Here is a 20,768-nt window from a genome sequence, read left to right as displayed (position 1 = left end):
AAAAAGAAAGAATGAAGTAGCATTTAAAGGGTTAAGGAGAAGGAGCAAGCTGCAGTGGAAGCCACTGTCACCATGTGATCAAGGCAGCACCTCTGCTAACTTGCTGCTGCATAAGGCTGACATCCAACTCATTCAATGTTTGGCACCTTGAAGCAAAATCTTACAAGGTACTTGGAAATGCACAAGGCAAGTGAAGCTCTTCTATTGTCTCTTGGCCCAATTAACACAATTTCTGTTGAAATTAACCCAACTGACCGCAAAACGCACCTCCCCATCTTAAAATAGGTGCTGAGGATCCGGCGCTCTGAAATCAGGGCCTATTAACCCCTATTCATCCCCTTTTCTTGTCACACGTCCAGGGGATAACGTGCACCAATGAAGCTGCAGCAGTACAGAGAAGTCAGGTAAAACCCATCCTTCACACAAGGGAATTCAACAGTAGGCATGGAAAATTAAAAAAAAACAGAACTCAAAGGGAATTGATGGCAGTAACCCCGCCGCATTCTTTGATTGGCCGGCTAACTTTGCTCTTGTGTTTTATCAGATGGGTTGAACCTTCAATTAGATTAAGATACTGTTATTTCATTCCCTGGAACCTTTTATTCGCCATTTACTGTTTGAGATTTTGAACAGGACTCTTCGGGAATTCAATTTAAAGTCTATTTTTGTAAATTGCATTTGCACAAAGCCCAGGCTTCAGTCTGCCAATCATGCTTTCAAAATACATGACAGGACAGCAGATTCAGAGTCAGATAAAAGCGGCTCTGGAGAAGAGTCATACGGACTCGAAACGTTAGCTCTGTTTCTCTCTCCACAGATGCTGTCAGACCTGCTGAATCTTCCCAGAATTTTCTGTTTTTAATTTCGGATTCACAGCCAGGTTGGTATTTAACTGACTGGAGGTTACGTATTCCAGATGTCGGGCCTAATAATCTCCGGAGTTTAGAGGAATTGGCGGTGATCTCAATGAAATGTTCAAAATTCCTAGAGGGCTTGATAGAGGCTGGTTTCCCTGGTGGGTGAGCCTTGAGCTAGTGGTGGTCCGTCTCAGGATAAGGGGTCGGGTATTTAGGACTGAGGTGAGGAGAAATTTATTCACTCAGAGGGTTGCGAATCTTTGAATTTCTCTAACCCAGCGGGTTGTGGATGCTTAGTTGCTGAAGACTGAGACTGATGGATTTTTGAACACCAAGGGAATCAAGGGTGGGAAAGTGCAGTGGAGGTGGAAGATCAGCCATGGTCTTACTGAATGCTGGAGCAGGTTTTAGGGGTTTATAATCTACTCTAGCTCCTATTTCTTACACCACGTTCCTATGTCTTCTGCAGTCTGTGGGCAAAACTAACTTATATTTCAGAGCAAATAAACAAGTGTGAAGACAAAAGGATGATGCCAGAATATGTCCCTGCTAAGCTTCACAGTGAGAGGCTTGTTTAAGAGCAGGGGCTGCACATCTGAATGTTGGCTTGGAGGCAAGTGGCATCCGCCCCCCCCACCTCAAACAACATCACTGGAATGTGTTGACAGTGAAGCTGCTGCAATGGGTGCTAACTGCACTGTCCAGCATGGTACTGCATCAGGCAACCCAGGGTAGTCTGAAGTCAATCTGTTGGGTTCTCTGGGTCTCTACACTCTTAGCAACAAGGATGGATGGAAGAATGGTCAGAAGCTCAGCTGCGATGTGCCCCACTGCACAACTAGTCGAGATTCACTGCCTAGGCACACTTGGAGAAGGGAGCAGCTTTGGGCTAGTGCTCAGGGAACTGTGCTGGGGTGACAGCATCTTCCAGGGAGGAAGGGGAGAAAACTAAGAGCAAGAAAGGTAATGGAAGACTCCTGCCCAGTAATGGCATGACCCTCCCCCAAACCCCTTGAAGTCTCTTCACACCACTTGCCTCCTTCTGTTCTTCTGAGAATTTTCCTTTGCCAAACAACATAAAGTTATGTTAAAGGTGAAGGCACTGCCCCTTTAACTTGGGAACAGAGCCAAAAGAAAGTCTTCAGCAAGGTCACATGGGACATTATTTAGGCATCAAATTCAATTATAACTGCACTTACGTTTCAAACATTGCGATTTTGCTTTGATTTATCCTTTTTAAACTTGCTGTAGAGATAAAACGATTAACTATTAGTCTTAACAGAAACGTTCTTGTCAAGAAACTATGGAAATTCAATTGCGGTGCATGTGATTATTACAGTATCAAAGCCAGCTTATACAAATATGAATTCTGATACAACAGTTTATATATACCCTGCTAATTATGGAAAACAAAACTTACAGTCGGGCCCTTATTCATAATTGCAAACAGGGAGACTGCCCAGTTCTACCGGATAGTATTGGGCTGATGATTTATTCAATATATTAATCTTTTGCTCTCATTCAGAGATTTCCTCCCCAAGTCTTTTTCCTCCCACCCAGAAAATGATTATGGAAGTTTCTCGTGAGGGCAAAGTGTTAATTCCCGCCAGTGGTAAGGTTTTCAAGGTTTGTCAGTTAAGCAGCAACCAGGAAGTGTTAACCGGTAATTGCGGCAACCATCCAGATCTGATTAAATGTCATGTGTTCACAGCTCACCCCAGGATGTCTATGTCACTCAATAGCAAGTCTATATAAAAATTGATGGACCTCCCTTAGTATTGATAATAGTGAGTAAGAGAACACAAAGTTAGTGAGTGTTGTGGAGGGAAACAGCGCATTATGTTGATATTGAGAAAGAAAATCTGTGCGGTTCTGGCAATATGAGGCTAATTGGAATAAGTGGTTAGCGGTGAAGTGCTTTCTGACTGGTTTAAACTTTTAAGCCACAGTGTCTCAGTGGAAAGTGCTCTCACCCCTGACTCAGAAGGTTCAGAGTTCAAGTCCCACCCTAAGAGACCTGAGCACAAAATAGTAATCTGATGCTTCAGTACAGTACTGAGATGGTGTTAACATTAGATAAGATATTAAACCAAGATTCCATCTAGGTGAATGTAAAAGATCTTGTGGCACTATTTTGAAGAAGAGTTGGGGAATTATCCCTGGTGTCCAGGCCAATATTTATCTCACAATCAATATCGCAAAAACAGATTATCTGGCCATTGCCGCATTACTGTTTGTGGGATCTTGCTGTACACAAATTGGCTGACATGTTTCCTACATTACAATGGGTTGTCCTGAGGTCATGAAAGGTGCTATATCGATGCAAATCTTTCTTGAGGTGAACAGTGAAGTGTTGCTTTGTTTGGTTTTGAGAGTTTTTGAATAATTTATAGTCTTAGCAAATCTCTTGAGACACTGACTGTGGTAAGTTGGATTTGTTCTAACAGTAGGGCCGTTGTTCTTAAAGTGCTCCATGTTTCAGTTTGCTGCCAAGGGGGAGCCTGTGTCCCTTTAAAGTCACAACATCTAATTATTGGTCAGTAACCAGAGCCTAATCGTTATTTGTTGAGGGTTAGAAAATGTTTGTTCGTCGTACTGTACAGGCCAGAAGCACCCAATGATTTTTTTAAAGATTAACCATCGATGTCTCAATGGTTACGAACAAAGCATGTGCTAGATTCAATGGTTTTATATCAAGGGTTGTGAATCTCCCGTGATGCTGCTCATGGTCAATCAGCACCTGTACTGCTTTATAAGGACACAAACAATGTTCTGCTGGTAAAGTGTCACTTTAAGGCTTTAATGCCTAACTGGTAGTCGGTAAACACCGAGTGAGTTCATACAGAAGTCAGTTAAATAATGAAGATACTGTGCGTGTGGTATTTTCGGTTGCTGGAGTCTCTCTGTAAGTTCCACATCATTGCATTATTGCTTTGCATTTTTTTAAAAAGTGTGTCAGAAGTTTACATTAGGCTGATATCTGCAGCGTGATGAACAAGAGGTGTGTGCCTGTCTAGAGTTTTTCAATAAAATGATTGGATAAATGTAATATTCTCAAAGATTTGTTATGAAATTGAGTCCACCCACTGATTTGTTTTAATGAACTTTTCTGATGATCAGGCCCCTGAGGTTAAGGAGAAAGCACTGTGACATTTGCCAGTGCTCTTCCTGCCTACCTTTCGTTTTAAATAGTCTGCTTTTCCAAGATGTTACTTAGGTAGATTTAGGCCCAGCTTGGGGCTCTAGATCAATGAGGTGTGGCCTCCCTGTACTATATAAGGAGGGGTGGCTGCAGCTGAGAATAGCTGGTCATTCACCCCATTGACGTCTGTGGGGCCTTGCTTTGTTCAAAAATGGCTGCTGCTTTTGCCTATACAGTGACCGATTAGAAAATTCATTGCATGCAACATGCTTTGGGATGTCTCTGATGTGAAAAGGCGCTGTATCAACGCAAGTTCCCTCTTTTAACTGATTGTTAACCTTGAAAACCCAGGACAAAGCGGCACCTATTTTCGAAAACTTTCCCGCGCCTTTTGCAAATCCTCGCCGGCGCTTTCCTCGTCAGTGAGGGGGATCTCCGTCTCGGCAGGAGGCCCCAGAATGTTCGAACTCTTTGAGCTCCCCTCTGGTACAGTCCTGGGCGTTTGCAATGCTGCTGCCGGGCTGCCGCTCTCAAGTCCGCACTCCTGGCTAACGGGCGCAGCCGAACGGCTTGCCTGGTTCTGCCTCTGGCCGTAATGCCACCTCGCTCGTAGGAAAAGTGCAGGGTCAGGCATGGGGTCCAGTTCGTCCTGTGTCACCCGTCGCCTTTGCTGAGAGGAGCCTGTCCCCATTGCTCTGTCACTGCAGGTCTTATCAGTCATTTTGGAATGGACCTTATGGTTCCTTTTCAGTGATATTGATGTGTAGACTGGAGATGTAGGGATGGCTTTGTCAGAAGGCTTGTCTGAAGGCCGATTACCTTGCCTAGAGTTACTTAGCTTCTGTTTGACGCTGTGCAACTGAAATGAGAGATGAGCCGCAGTCTCAGACTGCTTCTGCAGTTCGCTATTCAGGAGGGTCATCCTGTGACTCCGTCTCTTGAGTTCCTCCAGGAACAGCCGCTCCCTCCTCCGTAGGCTGCCCTCCAGCGCAGTTATCAGGGCCTCTTTGTGGCAGAGTTCTTTTCTCAGTGCAGCGTTTTGCAGCTCCTTCTCTCTGATTTGAGCCTCGAGGGGCGCGCAGTCCTCCTGCTGCTCACAGTCGTCTGCAAAAGGATTGAGAAACAGAGGTCAGTTGAAAACTCAGAATACTTGCAACAGGCTCCTTTCAAGAAAATGGTTTAAGTCACGTAATCCCCCCAGGATCAGGAAATTCTCCCACTCTTACCACCTGCCATATTGGAAGGATTTTCTGGTTGATAACCAACCTGTTTGGTCACATTATGAACACACCTTCCATGGACATCAAGTCCTGAAGTGAGATTTGAACTCAGAGCTTCTGGCCCAGAGGTAGAAACACTGCGCTACAAGACCTTCTTTGTTTCTTTACTTGCCCCATTACCACTTCCTTTGGCCATCTCCATTGGCCTCATTGCTTGTACGGGAAAAGCTGTCCTCCTGAAGGCCTGACTCTCTCTATAAGCATGAATGCCAACACATGGTGAGCCAGCAGAAGACTTGAGGAACAGCATTCAACATGGGCACTTTACAGCCTTCCAGGCTCAACACTGAGTTCAATAATTTTAGATTGTACCGTTGCCCACATTTTGTTTCCTTTTTCTTCACTGGTTCTGTTTTTTTTTCCCCTCTCTCTTGTGTCTCTTTTTGCTTTCAGATGGCAACTGTTCATGACCCTGCCACCTCTAGACAAGTCTCTTATTTTTTTCCAGTTCTGAAGAAAAGTCATATTCAACTCAAAACATTAACTGTTTCACTCCCCATAGATGCTGCCAGACCTGCTGTGTATTTTCACCACTCTTCTTAATTTTAGATTTTGCTTTTATCTCTTTCCTCAACACCCTAAGCAGGACTTCCTTTGGATTGGTCCATGATTATGTTTGGCAAAGTAATGCAGTAGTTTGGCGTTGCCTCCTGCAGCATGGCTGACCAGGAAATTCTCCCACTCTTACCACCTGCCATTTTGGAAGGATTTGCTGGTTGATAACCAACCTGTTTGGTCACATTATGAACACACCTTCCATGGACATCAAGTCCTGAAGTGAGACTTGAAGCCAGAACTTCTGGCCCAGAGGTAGAAACGCTACCACTGTGCTACAAGACATCCTTTGTTCTTTTACTTGCCCCATGACCACTCCCTTTGGCTTTGTACCTCCAAGCCTTTAATCTATATTGCCTTCCACCCTGTCACAGACCTTTCCTTTTATTCTTATTCTCACCTTCCCCTATTTCATTGCTTAGAACTTATTACATCTGATGAAAAAGCATTGACCTGAAATGTTATTTCCATTTCTCTCACCAGTGATGTTGCCAGACCCGAGTATTTCCAATATTTTCTTTTTCTCCGTTCACCTACAATGGCTGATGACGCTATTCTTTATATTTTCCATCGCCTCACTCCCAGAAATGCAGCTTCTCCAAATTTCTCCCTCTATTTTTCAGTATTTTTTCTCTGACCATTGAAGACTTTTACTCATCCTGAAGTACGATTGCTGCAGCCCTCCAGTATCTCACCCACATGTCTGTTCTTCATAGAATCACAGAGCACAAACGGAGGCCATTAGGGTCATCATTAGGCTCTTTGAAAGACCTGTCCAATTAGCCCCACTCTCCCGCTCTTTCTCCATAATCCTGAAAATGATTCATTTTCAAGTATATATCCAATTCCTTTTCTAAAGTTACCACTGCATCTGCTTACACTAGTCAGCGTGTTCCAGAACATGACAACTCGCTATGTAAAACAAAAAATTCTTCTCATTCCTCCCCTGAACTTTTTGCCAGTGATCTTCAATCTCTGTCTTCTGATAACTGACCCTCCTTCCAATGGAACCAGTTTCTCCTTACCCACTCTATTTAAAACAGTCACAACCTTACCTTGAACACCTTCGACAGATCTCTCCTTAAGCAGCTTTGAGTCCCCACAGCATTTTTGACTTGGGGTTGGTGAAACATCACAGTTAAGCCTGAACATGTCCTCCCATAATACCCACACACATCTGTTTTCCATCGGAATAACTGGACAGTAATTTAAAGTCACAGATCATGCTCAGTCTTGCCTTCCCTCCCTAGCCCAAAGAGATCAACTGTAGGACTAGGGTCACATTTCTGACTGGGATCAGGTAATTGAACCGAGGCCAGGCAATCTGGAATCGCTTTGGGATAAGTTGATGTGTAATACACTACACAATCCATTTACTCACTAAGCCACTGTGACATTTACCTTATTGTTTCTTAAACATTTTATATTTTGAAATATTCCTGACATCAGGAAGCTGGGAATGTAGATAATAATAACAATGTTCCCAGTTCTGCCAAGCGGGCCATATTTGGAGTGTTATAGCTTGGTTCATCTCATACAGATGGATTTTATCCATTAGAGATGGAAACATAAATGATATATGTTATTTAACAGGGATGAGAACAGCGTTATGTTAAGAGACAAGAGAGATTGAGAGCTATCAATGCTTGAGGGATAGAACATTTTTCCTTTTTACTAGCCAGGTCAGCACCAGTAAACTCTGGGTCAGGTACAAACTCGTGTCTCATAATCTGCAGTGATCTGAGTGAAGAATCATCATGTCTGGCCGCTTCTCGGCCTTTTGGCTAAGATCAAGTGTTGCAGGGGCGACACCATGATCCTGCCAAGGCAAGGTCGGGATGGAAAGGCTATAACCAATCGAAATCCATACCGTGGGTTACCTATCACCGTCCGAGTCACGGTGAAGGACAGCGAAGGAGGATCACCTATGGATCGGGTCTTCTTCGCCAGGAGGATCCTGTTGAAGGCGTGCGGCTTCGAAGCTCCGGAGATCTACACCCTGCAGGACTTCCCCGAAGCTGGTTGTTTCGACGTGACGTTCAAGCGGGTGGCAGACTGCGTCCAGCTCCTGAGGGTGTTCGAGGAGAAGAGAGACCTGCCGGAGATGAAGATCCTGACGGCAGAGCCGCACTTTTCTCTGCCGTTGCAACGGGAACGTGTGGTGATGGTGCATGTGTACAACCCCTTCGTCCCTGTCGCCGACGTGGTCACCTTCCTCACCAGGTACTTCGATAAGGTGGGGAGCGGCACCGAGATTCGAGACGAGTTGGGGATCTGGACAGGCAAACGCCTGTTTAAGGTCACGCTAAAGACCGATGGTAAGGGAGTCATTTTCCACCCTCCTTCCAGTTTCGCTATCGGGGGAAACCGTGGCTACCTGGTCTACGCTGGGCAACCCAAGCATTGTCGCTCATGCGGCAAGGCTGGTCATGTGGCGGCCAACTGCAGCGCCTCCCTCTGCAAGATCTGCAAACAGGAAGGGCACCAGACAAAAGACTGCAAACAGGCCAAGTGCTGCAACCTGTGTGGCGAGGCAGGTCACCTCTACAGGACCTGCCCCAAACGCTGCCGTACTTACGCACAGGCAGCCAAAGCCGACGAGGGGGAAGCAGAAGAAATGTTTCGTGTCACTCCAACCACCAAGGCCCCCAGGGAGCTCAACGGGACAAAGGAGGACACAGAGAGAGACAAGGTGGAGAAAGAGATTGAGGCAACAGAGAGCCAATCAATGGCACTACCCCCTAAACCTCCCAGTCCTCAGGACAGCGAATCAATGGAGGAGGAGGCAGCAGTGGAAAAGCAGCAGGGGGAGTGGCGGACGGTGAAGAACACCAAAAGTAAGAAGGAGCGAAGAAGAAGCAAAGCCATTTCCCAGAAAAGCGGCAAGAGGCGTCTCCCATCCGACATGGACGACAAGGGCAGCAGCTCTTCGGATGATGAAGTGCCAGGGCGGCACCGACAGAAGAGGCGGCAAAGCTCCAGGGCGTTGGAGGACGAGACACCCGAGCTCCAGAAAATTGGAGACAACAAGGAGACCAGCGCACCCCAACTTTGCCTGCAACCTGAGGAGGCCAGTGCACCACAGCCCCTGGAATCTGGGAGCAGTGAGGCAATCATCGCACCCCAGCTCCAGGAAGCCGGGAACAGCAACACCCCAGAGGGGGTGAGTTTTGGAGAAGCTTCTCCAGCAAAGGTCATCTCAAAACCCGCTCTCTACGTGAACCTCCAGATGCCACCTGAGCAGAACACTGCCAAGGAGATCTACCTCAGCCCATCCAAAGTGAAGGAATTTGAGCTCACTACGGGTATGAAGGAGCAGACTAAAAGTCTGGGACTCTCAGAGACAGTGGGTTTGGTAGGAGAATAAATGCTTTAAAATGGGTTTAAAGATTGTATCCATAAATGTGCGTAGCATTAAATCTACTACGCGATGTGTTGCGACCTTGGACTACCTAGCCAAGGTCAAAGCTGACCTGTTGTTTCTGCAGGAGTGTGCGATACCGCACCTCAGCTCCTACAGGCAATGGTCACGATGGTGGTCCCATGGGCCATCGATCTGGTCGGGCGGAAATGACTCTCGTTCCTCCGGCCTGGGTATTCTGCTGCGGGGAGGCAACTTCACCGTCTCCGAGGTTAAGGAGGTGGTGGGCGGGCGACTCCTCGTAGCAGACGTAATGTACAAGAACGCTCCACTCCGGTTAATTAACGTGTATGGCCCGGCACAAGGGGCTGAGCGGCTGGAGGTTTTTCAGCAGCTCCCACTGCTGCTGGCGACCTCCAGGCCGGTCATTCTGGGCGGTGACTTCAACTGCATCATCGATGCGGCTGGACGATCCAGCAGGGCCGGCAGCAGATTGGATGCTACGTCCAGATCCCTGATGGAAACAGTTAAGGATGCCAAGCTGCACGACGTCTTCAGCAACCCTGCAGACGGAGCGCAGCGTAGATACACCTGGTCACGGCCAGACGGGTCCATTCGTTCCAGGATAGACTTCCTGTTTGTGTCCCGTGCACTCACAGTCAGATCCACCGACGTCAAGCCGGTGTTCTTCTCTGACCACTGCCTCCTACTGGCGGACTGCCACTTGGAGAAGGACCTGAGGGTGGGCAGGGGGGCATGGAAGCTAAATGTGCAACTGCTGACCCCAGAGAACATTGAGGAGCTCAAGAGGGATTACAAAGGTTGGAGAACCGTGAAACCCCTCTTTGAGTCCCTGACACACTGGTGGGAAGCGATCAAGGGAAACATCAAGAGGTTTTTCATCCTCAAAGGCACCCAGAAAGCTAGAAAGGAACAGAGGGAAATGTCCCGACTCCAGAAAAACATGCAGAATCTGCTCCGGCTGCAGTCGATGGGGGTCGATGTCAAGGAGGAGCTCCAAGAGGTGAAGAGCCAGCAAGCCTCGCACTTTGCTTCGGAGGCCTCCAAGATCATCTTCCGTTCCAGAGTCCGCTCCGTGGAGCAGGATGAGACGTGCTCACGTTTCTTCTTCCAAAAGGTACACAGAGAGAGCTCTGTGATCAGCAGCCTGAAGGAAGAAGACGGCTCAGTAAAGTCATCACGGTCCGACATTTTGAGGATCAGCAAATCCTTTTATGCCGGATTGTATGACGTGAAGCCCACGGACAGCACGGCCTCCCAGTCCTTCCTGTCCTCTATCACGGAGGTCTTAGACGACAGTACGCGGGAGAGCCTGGACAAACCGCTAACTCCTGACGAACTAAGGCCCTTGAGTCCTTCGAGAAGAGTAAAACTCCCGGAAGCGACGGCTTGCCGGCGGAGTTGTATTCGGCTCTGTGGGACTTGATCGGCCCAGACCTGCTAGGAGCGTATGAGAGTATGCTCCTGGCCGGTAGTATGTCAGAATCCATGAGGAAAGGCATCATCACCCTCATCTACAAGCACAAGGGGGAAAGGGAGGAAATTAGAAATTGGCGACCCATTTCACTGTTGAATGTGGACTATAAGATTCTGTCCAAGGTCATCGCCAATCGGGTCAAATCCGCTCTGGAATTGGTGATTCACCCTGACCAGACCTGCTCTGTGCCAGGCAGGAAGATCTCTGACAGCCTCGCGCTGCTCAGGGATACGATTGCCTATGTACAGGACAGGGGTGTGGATACCTGCCTCATCAGCTTGGATCAGGAGAAGGCCTTTGACAGAATATCGCACACCTACATGGGGGATGTGCTCTCCAAAATGGGGTTTGGGGAGGGAATTCGAAATTGGATCCAACTGCTCTACACTAACATCAGTAGCGCAGTCTCAATCAATGGGTGGGAATCAGATAGCTTTCCGATTAAATCTGGAGTCAGGCAGGGCTGTCCTCTCTCGCCTGTTCTTTTCGTGTGTTGCATAGAACCCTTTGCCGAGTCCATCAGGAAGGATCCGGGCATAAGAGGAGTGACGATCCCAGGCAGTGGAGGCACTCAGGTAAAAGCCTCCCTGTACATGGACGACGTCGCCGTCTTCTGCTCGGACCCGCTGTCGGTGCGCAGACTGATGCACATCTGCGACCAGTTCGAACTGGCCTCGGGAGCCAAGGTAAATCGTGGGAAGAGCGAGGCCATGTTCTTTGGGAACTGGGCTGACCGATCCTTTGTCCCCTTCACTGTCAGGGCTGACGGCCTGAAGGTTGCTGGGGATATGGTTCGGAGGGACCAGGGCATGCGTTAGAAACTGGAAGGAGCGAGTGGCTATGGTGAAAAGGAAACTGGGCATGTGGGAGCGACGCTCCCTCTCCATTGCGGGTAAGAACCTGGTCATCAGGTGTGAGGCACTCTCGCTGTTGCTGTACGTGGCGCAGGTCTGGCCCATTCCAGACTCCTGCGCGATGGCGATCACTCGAGCCATCTTCCGCTTTATCTGGAGGTCGAAAATGGATCGTGTCCGCAGGGACGCGATGTACAAGCCTCTAGATAAAGGGGGAAAAAACGTGCCCAATATCGCCCTCATACTGATGGCCACCTTTGTGTGTGGCTGCATCAAGCGGTGCGTAGACCCTCAGTACGCAAACACCAAGTGTCACTACGTGCTGAGGTTCTACCTGTCCCCGGTGTTGCGAAGGATGGGCCTGGCCACGCTGCCGCGGAACGCTCCAAGTAGTTGGACCGTGCCGTACCACCTGTCCCTCGTGGAAAAATTTATGCAGAAAAACACCTTTGACCACAAGTCCATCAGGCAGTGGTCAGCACGTAACGTCCTAGAGGCCCTGAGGGAAAAGGAGAGGGTGGACCCTGTGGGATGGTTCCCCGAGCAGACTGTCAAAGTCATTTGGCAGAATGCCTCATCGCCAGAACTTTCCAACAAGCACCAAGACGTAGCTTGGCTGGTGGTGAGAAAGGCCCTCCCCGTCAGATCCTTCCTACACGCCAGGAGTCTCACCCCCTCTGCACGTTGCCCTCGAGGTGGCTGTGGTGGGGAAGAGACCGTTGTTCACCTCCTTGTGGATTGTGCCTTTGCAAAGAAAGTCTGGAGAGAGATGCAGTGGTTGCTGTCGAGGTTCATCCCGAGCAGTTCTGTGACACAGGACTCTGTGCTCTACGGGCTGTTCCCAGGGACACACACCGAGACAAACATCAACTGCAGCTGGAGGATCATCAACTCGGTGAAAGACGCGCTTTGGTCTGCCCGAAACTTGTTGGTCTTCCAGCACAAAGAGTTGTCCCCGACCGATTGTTGCGGACTGGCACAATCCAAAGTCCAGGACTACGTGCTGAGGGACGCACTAAAGCTTGGGGCAGCTGCCGCAAAGGCGCAATGGGGAAGGGTCGCTGTCTAAGACCTTTCTGCCACAGCGCACCGAGAGACTGGGAACTGTTTAGAGCCCCTCAGGCTGTACAGCTCAAAATGAAAGGCTGTAAATGATTGTAATATTGTTTGTACTGATGCACCTGGTGATACATTTTGTAAAAGTTTAACCTGGATTGTACCCTTGTAATGGTGTTTTTGAAATGGTTTGGAATGTGATTGAAGATATTTTATGAATAAAGTATATTTTTGCAAAAAAAGACAAACTGTCAGAAATGGTGATGAGGGAAAACGGCAAACTGTGATCTTTAGCTTCCTGCCTTGAATCACTGAACAATGCCTTATGAAGCAACGGTCTGCTGGCTCTGCCCAGGTAATGAAGTACCAGGAGGTAATGTGAATTTAATGATGCCAGGAATCTAATTTGAGTTTTTATTCCTCCTTTTGAAGTGTCATGCTTATTAATGAGGAAACATTGGAATTAATGACTAACTGTAGAAAATCCCAAAACAAATAGTCCAAATATTATTGTTCTTTGATGCCTGGTCTCCAAATGAAGGCCTACAATCTATCCAGCCTTAGTAATACTAAGTCACCGTGAGCATCCTTGAAGCAGTGCTTTGAGTATCCTAATGGTCTTCACCATACAGAAAATACGTGGGTATATATCTATCTTCCATCCTGTGAACATGCCCATGCCAGCGAAGCCATTAGTGACCCTTTTTGTTTGGTATTTTCTTCTCCGTGCTCCAGATCTTGGCCTTATGGAAGGAGTTTGCCTGCATAATAGTCAGACTGCAAGCTCTACAACCTATCCAGACTGAAAGTGAAGATAAAGGTACTGCACATCTTGATCGGAGGACTCCCCTACGCCTATGAAACGGCACTAGTCACTCACATGGAAACTCAGCTCCAAAGGCTCATGGGCTGCCTGCTCCCATTCCTGTAACTTGTCTCCCTTACTAAAAAAATGTGCTTTTGGGACAGGGTGTCACATCCTCTGCCCTCGATCACTAAACACCACACCCCTCCCGGCTCAAAGTGGTTAGCAAATTCTGCTACCTTGGGCACACGGTGACAGGCAATCTGTCTTTTGATCCAGAACGCAATACATGCATAGGGAAAGCAGCTACCGCCTTTGGCTTATTCACGAAACATGCATGGCACAACATCAAGTTGACTCTGAGGACCAATTTGCAGGTTTGAGGCCTGTGTTCTCAACATCTTGTTGTATAGCTGTGAAACATGGATAACTTACAGCTATCCAGAAAGGAAGCTCAACAACTTCCATCTTTTCTGTTTGCAGTCTTTTCTGGGCATCTCATGGAAGGATCAAATCATGAATGCAGCAGTTATCTCAAAGGCAAAGCTCCCAAGTATGTTGGCATTCCTCAGCCAGAGACAAATTTGCTGGATCACAGGACAGAAGACAGAAAATCCTTGGGTACATGTCTATCTGGTGAGGTAGATGGAGCCAGAATACCAGTAGGGTGCCAAAGCTCCACTTTAAGGATCCTTGCAAATGTGACATGAAGGCCCTAAAGATTGATCCTCACACCTGGGAGACACTAGCCAATGAGAAAGGAAAATAGCGACTTCACCTATGGGCTGGCGTGCATTACCATGACGATCAGTGGCTACAGCGGCTTGGCAACAAGCACCAACATGAACAACAACCCATAACTACACCTGGCAATCTCTTCATATGTGGCCCCTGTGGCAGAACCTGTCTCCCAGATCGATCTGTGCAGCCATCAGCAAAAGTGCATCAGATGAAGCTTCACCAACCCCAACAGGCTTGATTTACTGTGTATCCATCGTCTTATGTGGATGGAAGGATGCCAACAATTGGGCCCCCAGCAACTTGCTGAACTGCCTTATTGTGAAGATTTGCATCCATCGGAATTAGAGGCAGGCTATCATGTGGTACTCCTGACCTGAGAATCCTCAACTGTGTATTTGGGAGATATCAGCTGGTGATTGTTCGTTTGAGTATTATGTGAAATGTTGGTTATGATCCCAAGCTAACTTCCACCTTTGTTTAATTTCTGTTTCTGATTTTCTCTTTTTCCTACCTCTCCCCATCTTACCCCCCCACCCCCACCAGCAATCCATAATGCTGGGGTAAATTCTGACCTCTCTGGTATGTTAAGAAAGTATGTTAAGATGGAGTTTAGAAGGATGAGGGGGGATCTGATTGAAACTTACAGAATACTGAAAGGCCTGGATAGAGTGGACGTGGGGAAGATGTTTCCATTAGTAGGAGAGACTAGGACCCGAGGGCACAGCCTCAGAGTAAAGAGAAGACCTTTTAGAACAGAGATGAGGAGAAGCTTCTTTAGCTAGAGAGTGGTGAATCTATGGAATTCATTGCCACATAAGGCTGTGGAGGCCAGGTCATCGAGTGTATTTAAAACCGAGATAGATAGGTTCTTGATTGGTAAGGGGATCAAAGGTTACAGGGAGAAGGCGGGAGAATGGGGTTGAGAAACTTATCAGCCATGATTGAATGGCAGAGCAGACTCGATGGGCCGAATGGTCTAATTTCTGCTCCTATGTCTTATGGTCTTATGGTCTTAAGCAAATAGCTGTCCATTTGGCAGGCTGTGGGAGCATTGAAAAGGAAAGGACTCGCATTTATCTAGCACCTTTCACAACTTCAGGATGCCTTAAAGTGCTATACAGCCACAAAGTACTTTCGAAGCACGGTCACTGTAGTAATGCAGGAAACTTGGCAGCCAATTTGCACACAGCAAGCTCCCACAAACTGTCATGTAAAAATGAGCAGATAATCTGTTTATGTGATGCTGACTGAGGGATAAAGATTGGCCAGGACACTGGGCAGAAATCTCCTTCTCTTCCTCAAAATAGTGCTCGTGTCCTCCTGAGGGTGATGGGGCCATGGTTTAACACCACACCTGAAAGATGACACTACCTCTGACAGTGCAGCACTCCCCCACTGCATTGGAGTGTCGGCCTAGATTTTTGTACTCAAGTCCTAGTTCATAAGTCTCTGGAGTGGGATCTGAACCCACAACATTCTGACCTCCCACTGAGGGGGGTCAGGAGCAGTCATTCCCTTGTTCTCACTTAACATTGGTCACTGAAAATTAATGGATTTCTACTATCTCATAATATCTGCCTTCCACATATAGCCATCTGAAGAGAAACAGGAATTATTCTAACCACATTTAGAGATTTTAAACGAGGCGAAATATGTTAGTCTGCTGTGGCTGCTTTAACTGTACCAATTCCCACTGACTTGTCCGAGGCCACTGTTACCCACTCCTATTAAAAGAAATCGGTACAACACCTCTGATAATCAAGACACTTTTGCCATTGTGTGCACCATAGGTCATGGTCAGCAGAATCTATCACCTCACAATGAAGGACACGTAAGGTGCTATCTGCATATTTCAGGGTTTTGATTTTAAATCCTCCACCCCTACACCCCCACCCCCACCCCCAATTGTTGAGTTAAATTAGTTAAATTGTCACAATTGAGTAACTCAACCATAACCTATTCTTGGCATTTTAGGACATTGAGGCTCACAGCAGGTGGGGTTCCAATGAACATTTAAACACATCACGTCCCAATAACGTCATCGTGACACGACTTAAACTTAACGATAGGTCAGGGGGAGGGCTGAGCTATTCCTGCCCGGCAGCAGGTCTGAGGTGGCAGTTGTCAATTGTCTAAACTAAGTGCCAAAGGTCAGCTCCATTGTGGTACTCGTTGTGGGCCAGGAGAAGGAGTGCAGCCGCCCCCGTGGGCCTCACAAGGAAGCCTTCGGCACCTCAGCCTGACCCACGTGGTGATGCTGATCTTCTGTCTGCCCTTGGTCACCGCCCCGAATGGCGCCAGACCAGCCCCGTGGGTCCCCAGCTGTGGCCTTCTGCCTCTACTTACCATTCCCATCTGCCCAAAATTATTCAGAAGTGGATATCAGACACTAGCAACACCTCCCCCACTCCAACCATCCCCTGTTAATATCGGGGCCCAGTTCTCTGCTTCCTACTTCAGTGATGACAGATATTCACATATTTTTAGGCCACCATCTTGTGGGTACCAACTTATTACTGCCCACCGAGGTGGTATTACTGGTGCTGTTAGGCTGCCATTGATAAAGAGTGACAGGAATGCTGAATTTCCGATGTCACTCGTTCCACAGAAACATGACAATCGTGTGTAGCTGCCCACTTACAATGGTTATTATCTTGCTTTGGCCAATGATGTGTGATAGGCAACCAGCCATGGTTCAGCAATGAACCTATGAGTTGGTAGACATTTTGGAGTGTTCTTTGAGTTCATGCAGACATTTTGTGGGCTTTTACATAAGGAGATTAAATAAGTGATATGGAGTGTAGAGTGTATGACAGGATGGATTATACACTGTGTGGAACATGAACATGATCGCCAAATAGCCTTGTCTCATTCTGTGTTTAATGTGACCTCGAAAACATTCTTTAGCAATCACTTTATTTGCAGGATGTGTACATTTTCATCTGTTGGCTAACTGAACTTAAGATTTGTTTGTGAAAGTAGGTCCATGTATTAAGATTAAATGACTAATCAATGGCTCAGCTCCCTGAGGAATAAGCAAGCAACTGATATAATGGGAACATGTAAACTGGTGCTGAGACAGTAAGTGAATCCAGTTAACAAGCAATTAATATGGAGGCTGACAACACTGAGGTCCCATTCCAAGATGTTTCTTATGAAGAATAAAACAGTAATGTGTCAAAAGAAAATGAACGATAAGACTTCAGCAGCCTGGCTAGATTAGTGTCACAAAAGGTTACTCTCACTGTGTTCAATTGTCATTCCATTTTCCTGCCTGTCTTTTGCCAAACATCATTTAAAGATTTTCCTTTTTTTCTCAAGGAACTGTCTAGTACATTAGAGCAGTTACCATGGTGACAGACAATGAACCCCCTGGGTGTAAGTTCCCTATCACAGTTATGACAATACAGGGAGGTACAGAGTGGAAGTCACATACTTCTTCATCAGGGGTGTGGCGGGTATTGAAATTAAAGGGGAAGGCACCCCAAGCTCCTTTCGTGAAGATTTTAGGGTAAACTATACAATGGCAATGGTACAGGCTTAGAAGCAGGACATCTGCCTGTAGTCTTAGTTAAAATATTGTGTGCAACAAGGAAAGTAAGACATGCAAGAGGAGAATGGAACACCTTTAAATAGACAAAAATTGGGAGTTTGTTTTTTTTTGTTTCCATTTTATGTCCTTGCACATCATTCACCAGAATGCCCCCCACAACTAGGAGAATCTGAAATAATGAAACATTGGTAAATTCAATTTATTGTGGATAAGCATAAAGTACAGCAAATAGGAAGATAAAAAATAGATGACTTCAGTTGTTACAAATTTGGATTTGGCACAGATGCCTTCTTGGGTTCATTGGTTTCAATCATTCCTATAAATGGTCCGAGTGTCTTACTTTTTTATGGGAGTTAATTCAAGCTGTCCTACATCTATTTGTTTGATCACTCAATCCTGAGACGTACAATCCTTGTGATCTGGACTGGATATTCTTGTATTTCACATACATCTCCAACTGTTCCAAAAGCAAGACAAGTAAACACTTGGTGATTGATACAAATTATGAAGTTGATTTATTTCACAGCAGAGGGAACATACTGAACAGCAGTTACGATTGGACTCTCTGCATCAATCTTCACAATTTATCTACACACAATGCAAACTAAAGAAAATGCCACACTTCCCCACATTGTTTCGTCATCTTTCTTGAAGTAAACAAGATAGTTTCTGACCGTCCTTTACCATTTACAGCCTTTCTGCCTCAACAAAAGCTTTTAATTTGTTTAGTTCCCTCCTGAAAGGCAGACAGATAAAATGATTTTCCAGCGCAATGGGTATTAGTCTTTTTTGACCATCTAAACAAGCTAACAAATTGCTTATTGTTCAGCCTCTGGGGAATATTATTTATCTTTCAACAAGATGACTTTTTTGGGAACTTGTGAGGAAACATCATGCTTAAATCCTACAGTGGAAAAATGGTCGATAAATCCTGAAATGAAGCATTTAAGTGGTCGCCAAATGATGTCAAGCTATTTAAAAATTACATTCAAAAGAGATGTGGCTCAATGGAAATCCAACACCTCTGACAATGCAGCATTCCCTCAGTGCTGCAACTGAAGGGAGTTAATTAGGGTTTGATTCTTTTTTTCTTTCTTCAAAGTTTTCCGATGCTAAAACCTGCTTGCGATTGCAGTTCTTGTCAATATTTTAATACCTAAGATCACCGCGCGGATGGGAGAGTGATGGGGTTATGGAGATGCTGCAGTATTTTGGGGAAAGATGATGCGTCCTTGTGGTATTAATTGCTGTGGGGACTATTTGCTGCTGAGTAAACCCCCTGAGTTCCACCTGAGTTGACATTTGTAATGTATTCTGAGTGCTGTTGGACAAGAAAACATTTGGATATAATTGAAATTCAATTTTACGTACCTATTGGAGTGATCTAATGCAGCAAGCAGTGAGAGATTCTGAAATATATTTGCATCATTAGTTGTCAGAAACAATTATTTTTGTTTATTCTTGGGGAGATCACAGAATCATTTGGTAGTACAGCACAGGAGGAGGCCATTCAGTCCACTGAGTCTCCACTGGCTCTTCTGAAGTATATGGACTCCCAGAAATGTAAAATCTGGTCACATGAAAACATGATTTCAATCTCATTCTGTTAATACTGTAATGCAGCATGACCCTTTGTATTCCTAAGAGGTGGCCAAGTGACTTGTTTTCACTTAAAAGCCAGGATACTAAACTCACAAAAAGGCTGCAATGAAGACTGACTTGACAGATACCAGACATAACAGCAGTTATGGCTATGAAGAGAGACTTTAAACAAATTGGGGCTTTCTTTTTCTCCATTTGATCACAGAGACTAATGGGGAGGAATCTAAAGAGAGCTTTTCAGCATTATGATTTTGAAAGGAAGAGTAGTGAAAGTAGTGAACAACACCGCCTGGAAGATCCCCTCCAAGCCACTCACCATCCTGACTTGGAAATATATCACCGTTCCTTCACTGTTGCTGGGTCAAAATCCTGGAACTCCCTCCCAAACAGCACTGTGGGTGTACCTACACCACATGTACTGCAGCGGTTCAAGAAAGCAGCTCACTAACCCCTTCTCAAGGGCAATTAGGGATGGGCAATAAATGTTGGCCTAGCCAGCAATGCCCACATCCCATGAGTGAATAAAAAAAGAGATTGTTTTCACTGGCTAGCAAATTGGATACAAGAGGTCACAGGCTCAAGAGTACTGGTAGAATAACAAAGCAGAAAGTGTCAACTTTTTTCAACACAAGATTTATAGAGCCTGCAATGCTTTATTGCAAATAGCTATTGATGCAGGGACAGTGATGTTTATTAAAAAGGAACTGGATGAAGCCATTCAGCCCGTTGGACCTGCTCTGCTATTAGTTCTTCAACTGGCGTTAATTATGGTAATCCCATTTCCCTGCTCTTCCTTGTATCTTTCTACAGTTTGCTTAAGAATCTCAAATCTTGGGCATATTCCCATGTCTATATTCAACTGAGGAGAAGAAGGCCACCAAGGTTAAAATGAATAGGGGAAAAAAATAAAAGGAGATGGCGTGATTAGACAATGCCAAGTTTTTGAAAGCTTGCAGACTGTAGGAGGGAGAGGCTCAGGGTTTAAAGAGTTCCACAATTTGAAAGAAATTTAGTTAATCTCTTGCCTAAATTCGCCAAGGACAAATTTGTTAAGCGGATAAATACCCGATGCAACATGCCATTTTGAATAAGATATTATCCTAATAGTGACTGACAGAAATTTACCCAGTGTATTAAATGAGACCAGATTAATTTGATGTTTTAATATTGGCTAAGTTGAAGACACATATCACTGTGCTGATCCGAACACATGGAATAAAAAACATCAACTTTTACTGGTTGTTTATCCGATTATAACTGGAAGATAATTACTGTGTAATTTTACTTTGAAGATTTACATTTTTTTTTGCTGTCTATGTTTAAAAAAAGAACCAACCAAACTGCCAGGGATGTGATCATAAGACAGCGTGTTTAAAATCCAAGTGAGTGAGAATTTCTGTTAAATCTACTCTTCAGGTCCTTGCTAAAGTGTGAAAGTGATCCCCTGCACTGGGACTCAACAGT

The 20,768-nt window shown here is 45.9% G+C and overlaps 1 protein-coding gene across 1 annotated transcript in view; it reads right to left on the bottom strand.

Annotated features, from left to right (window-relative positions):
* Window positions 1-4,232: 4,232 nt before the first annotated feature.
* ccdc92ba (coiled-coil domain containing 92Ba) overlaps window positions 4,233-20,768 on the bottom strand; it is a 65,760-nt gene continuing 49,224 nt past the window's right edge. The window contains exon 4 of the mRNA XM_078547816.1: window positions 4,233-5,103. Within this exon, the coding sequence (XP_078403942.1) occupies window positions 4,364-5,103 (740 nt within the window). The 3' untranslated portion in view covers window positions 4,233-4,363. The remainder of the gene's footprint in view (window positions 5,104-20,768) is intronic.

Source organism: Cetorhinus maximus, chromosome 9 (genome assembly GCF_964194155.1).
Source record: "Cetorhinus maximus chromosome 9, sCetMax3.hap1.1, whole genome shotgun sequence".
NCBI lineage: Eukaryota > Metazoa > Chordata > Chondrichthyes > Lamniformes > Cetorhinidae > Cetorhinus > Cetorhinus maximus.
Note: the sequence above shows the minus strand (reverse complement) of the source record. Positions and strands in the feature narration are given on the sequence as shown.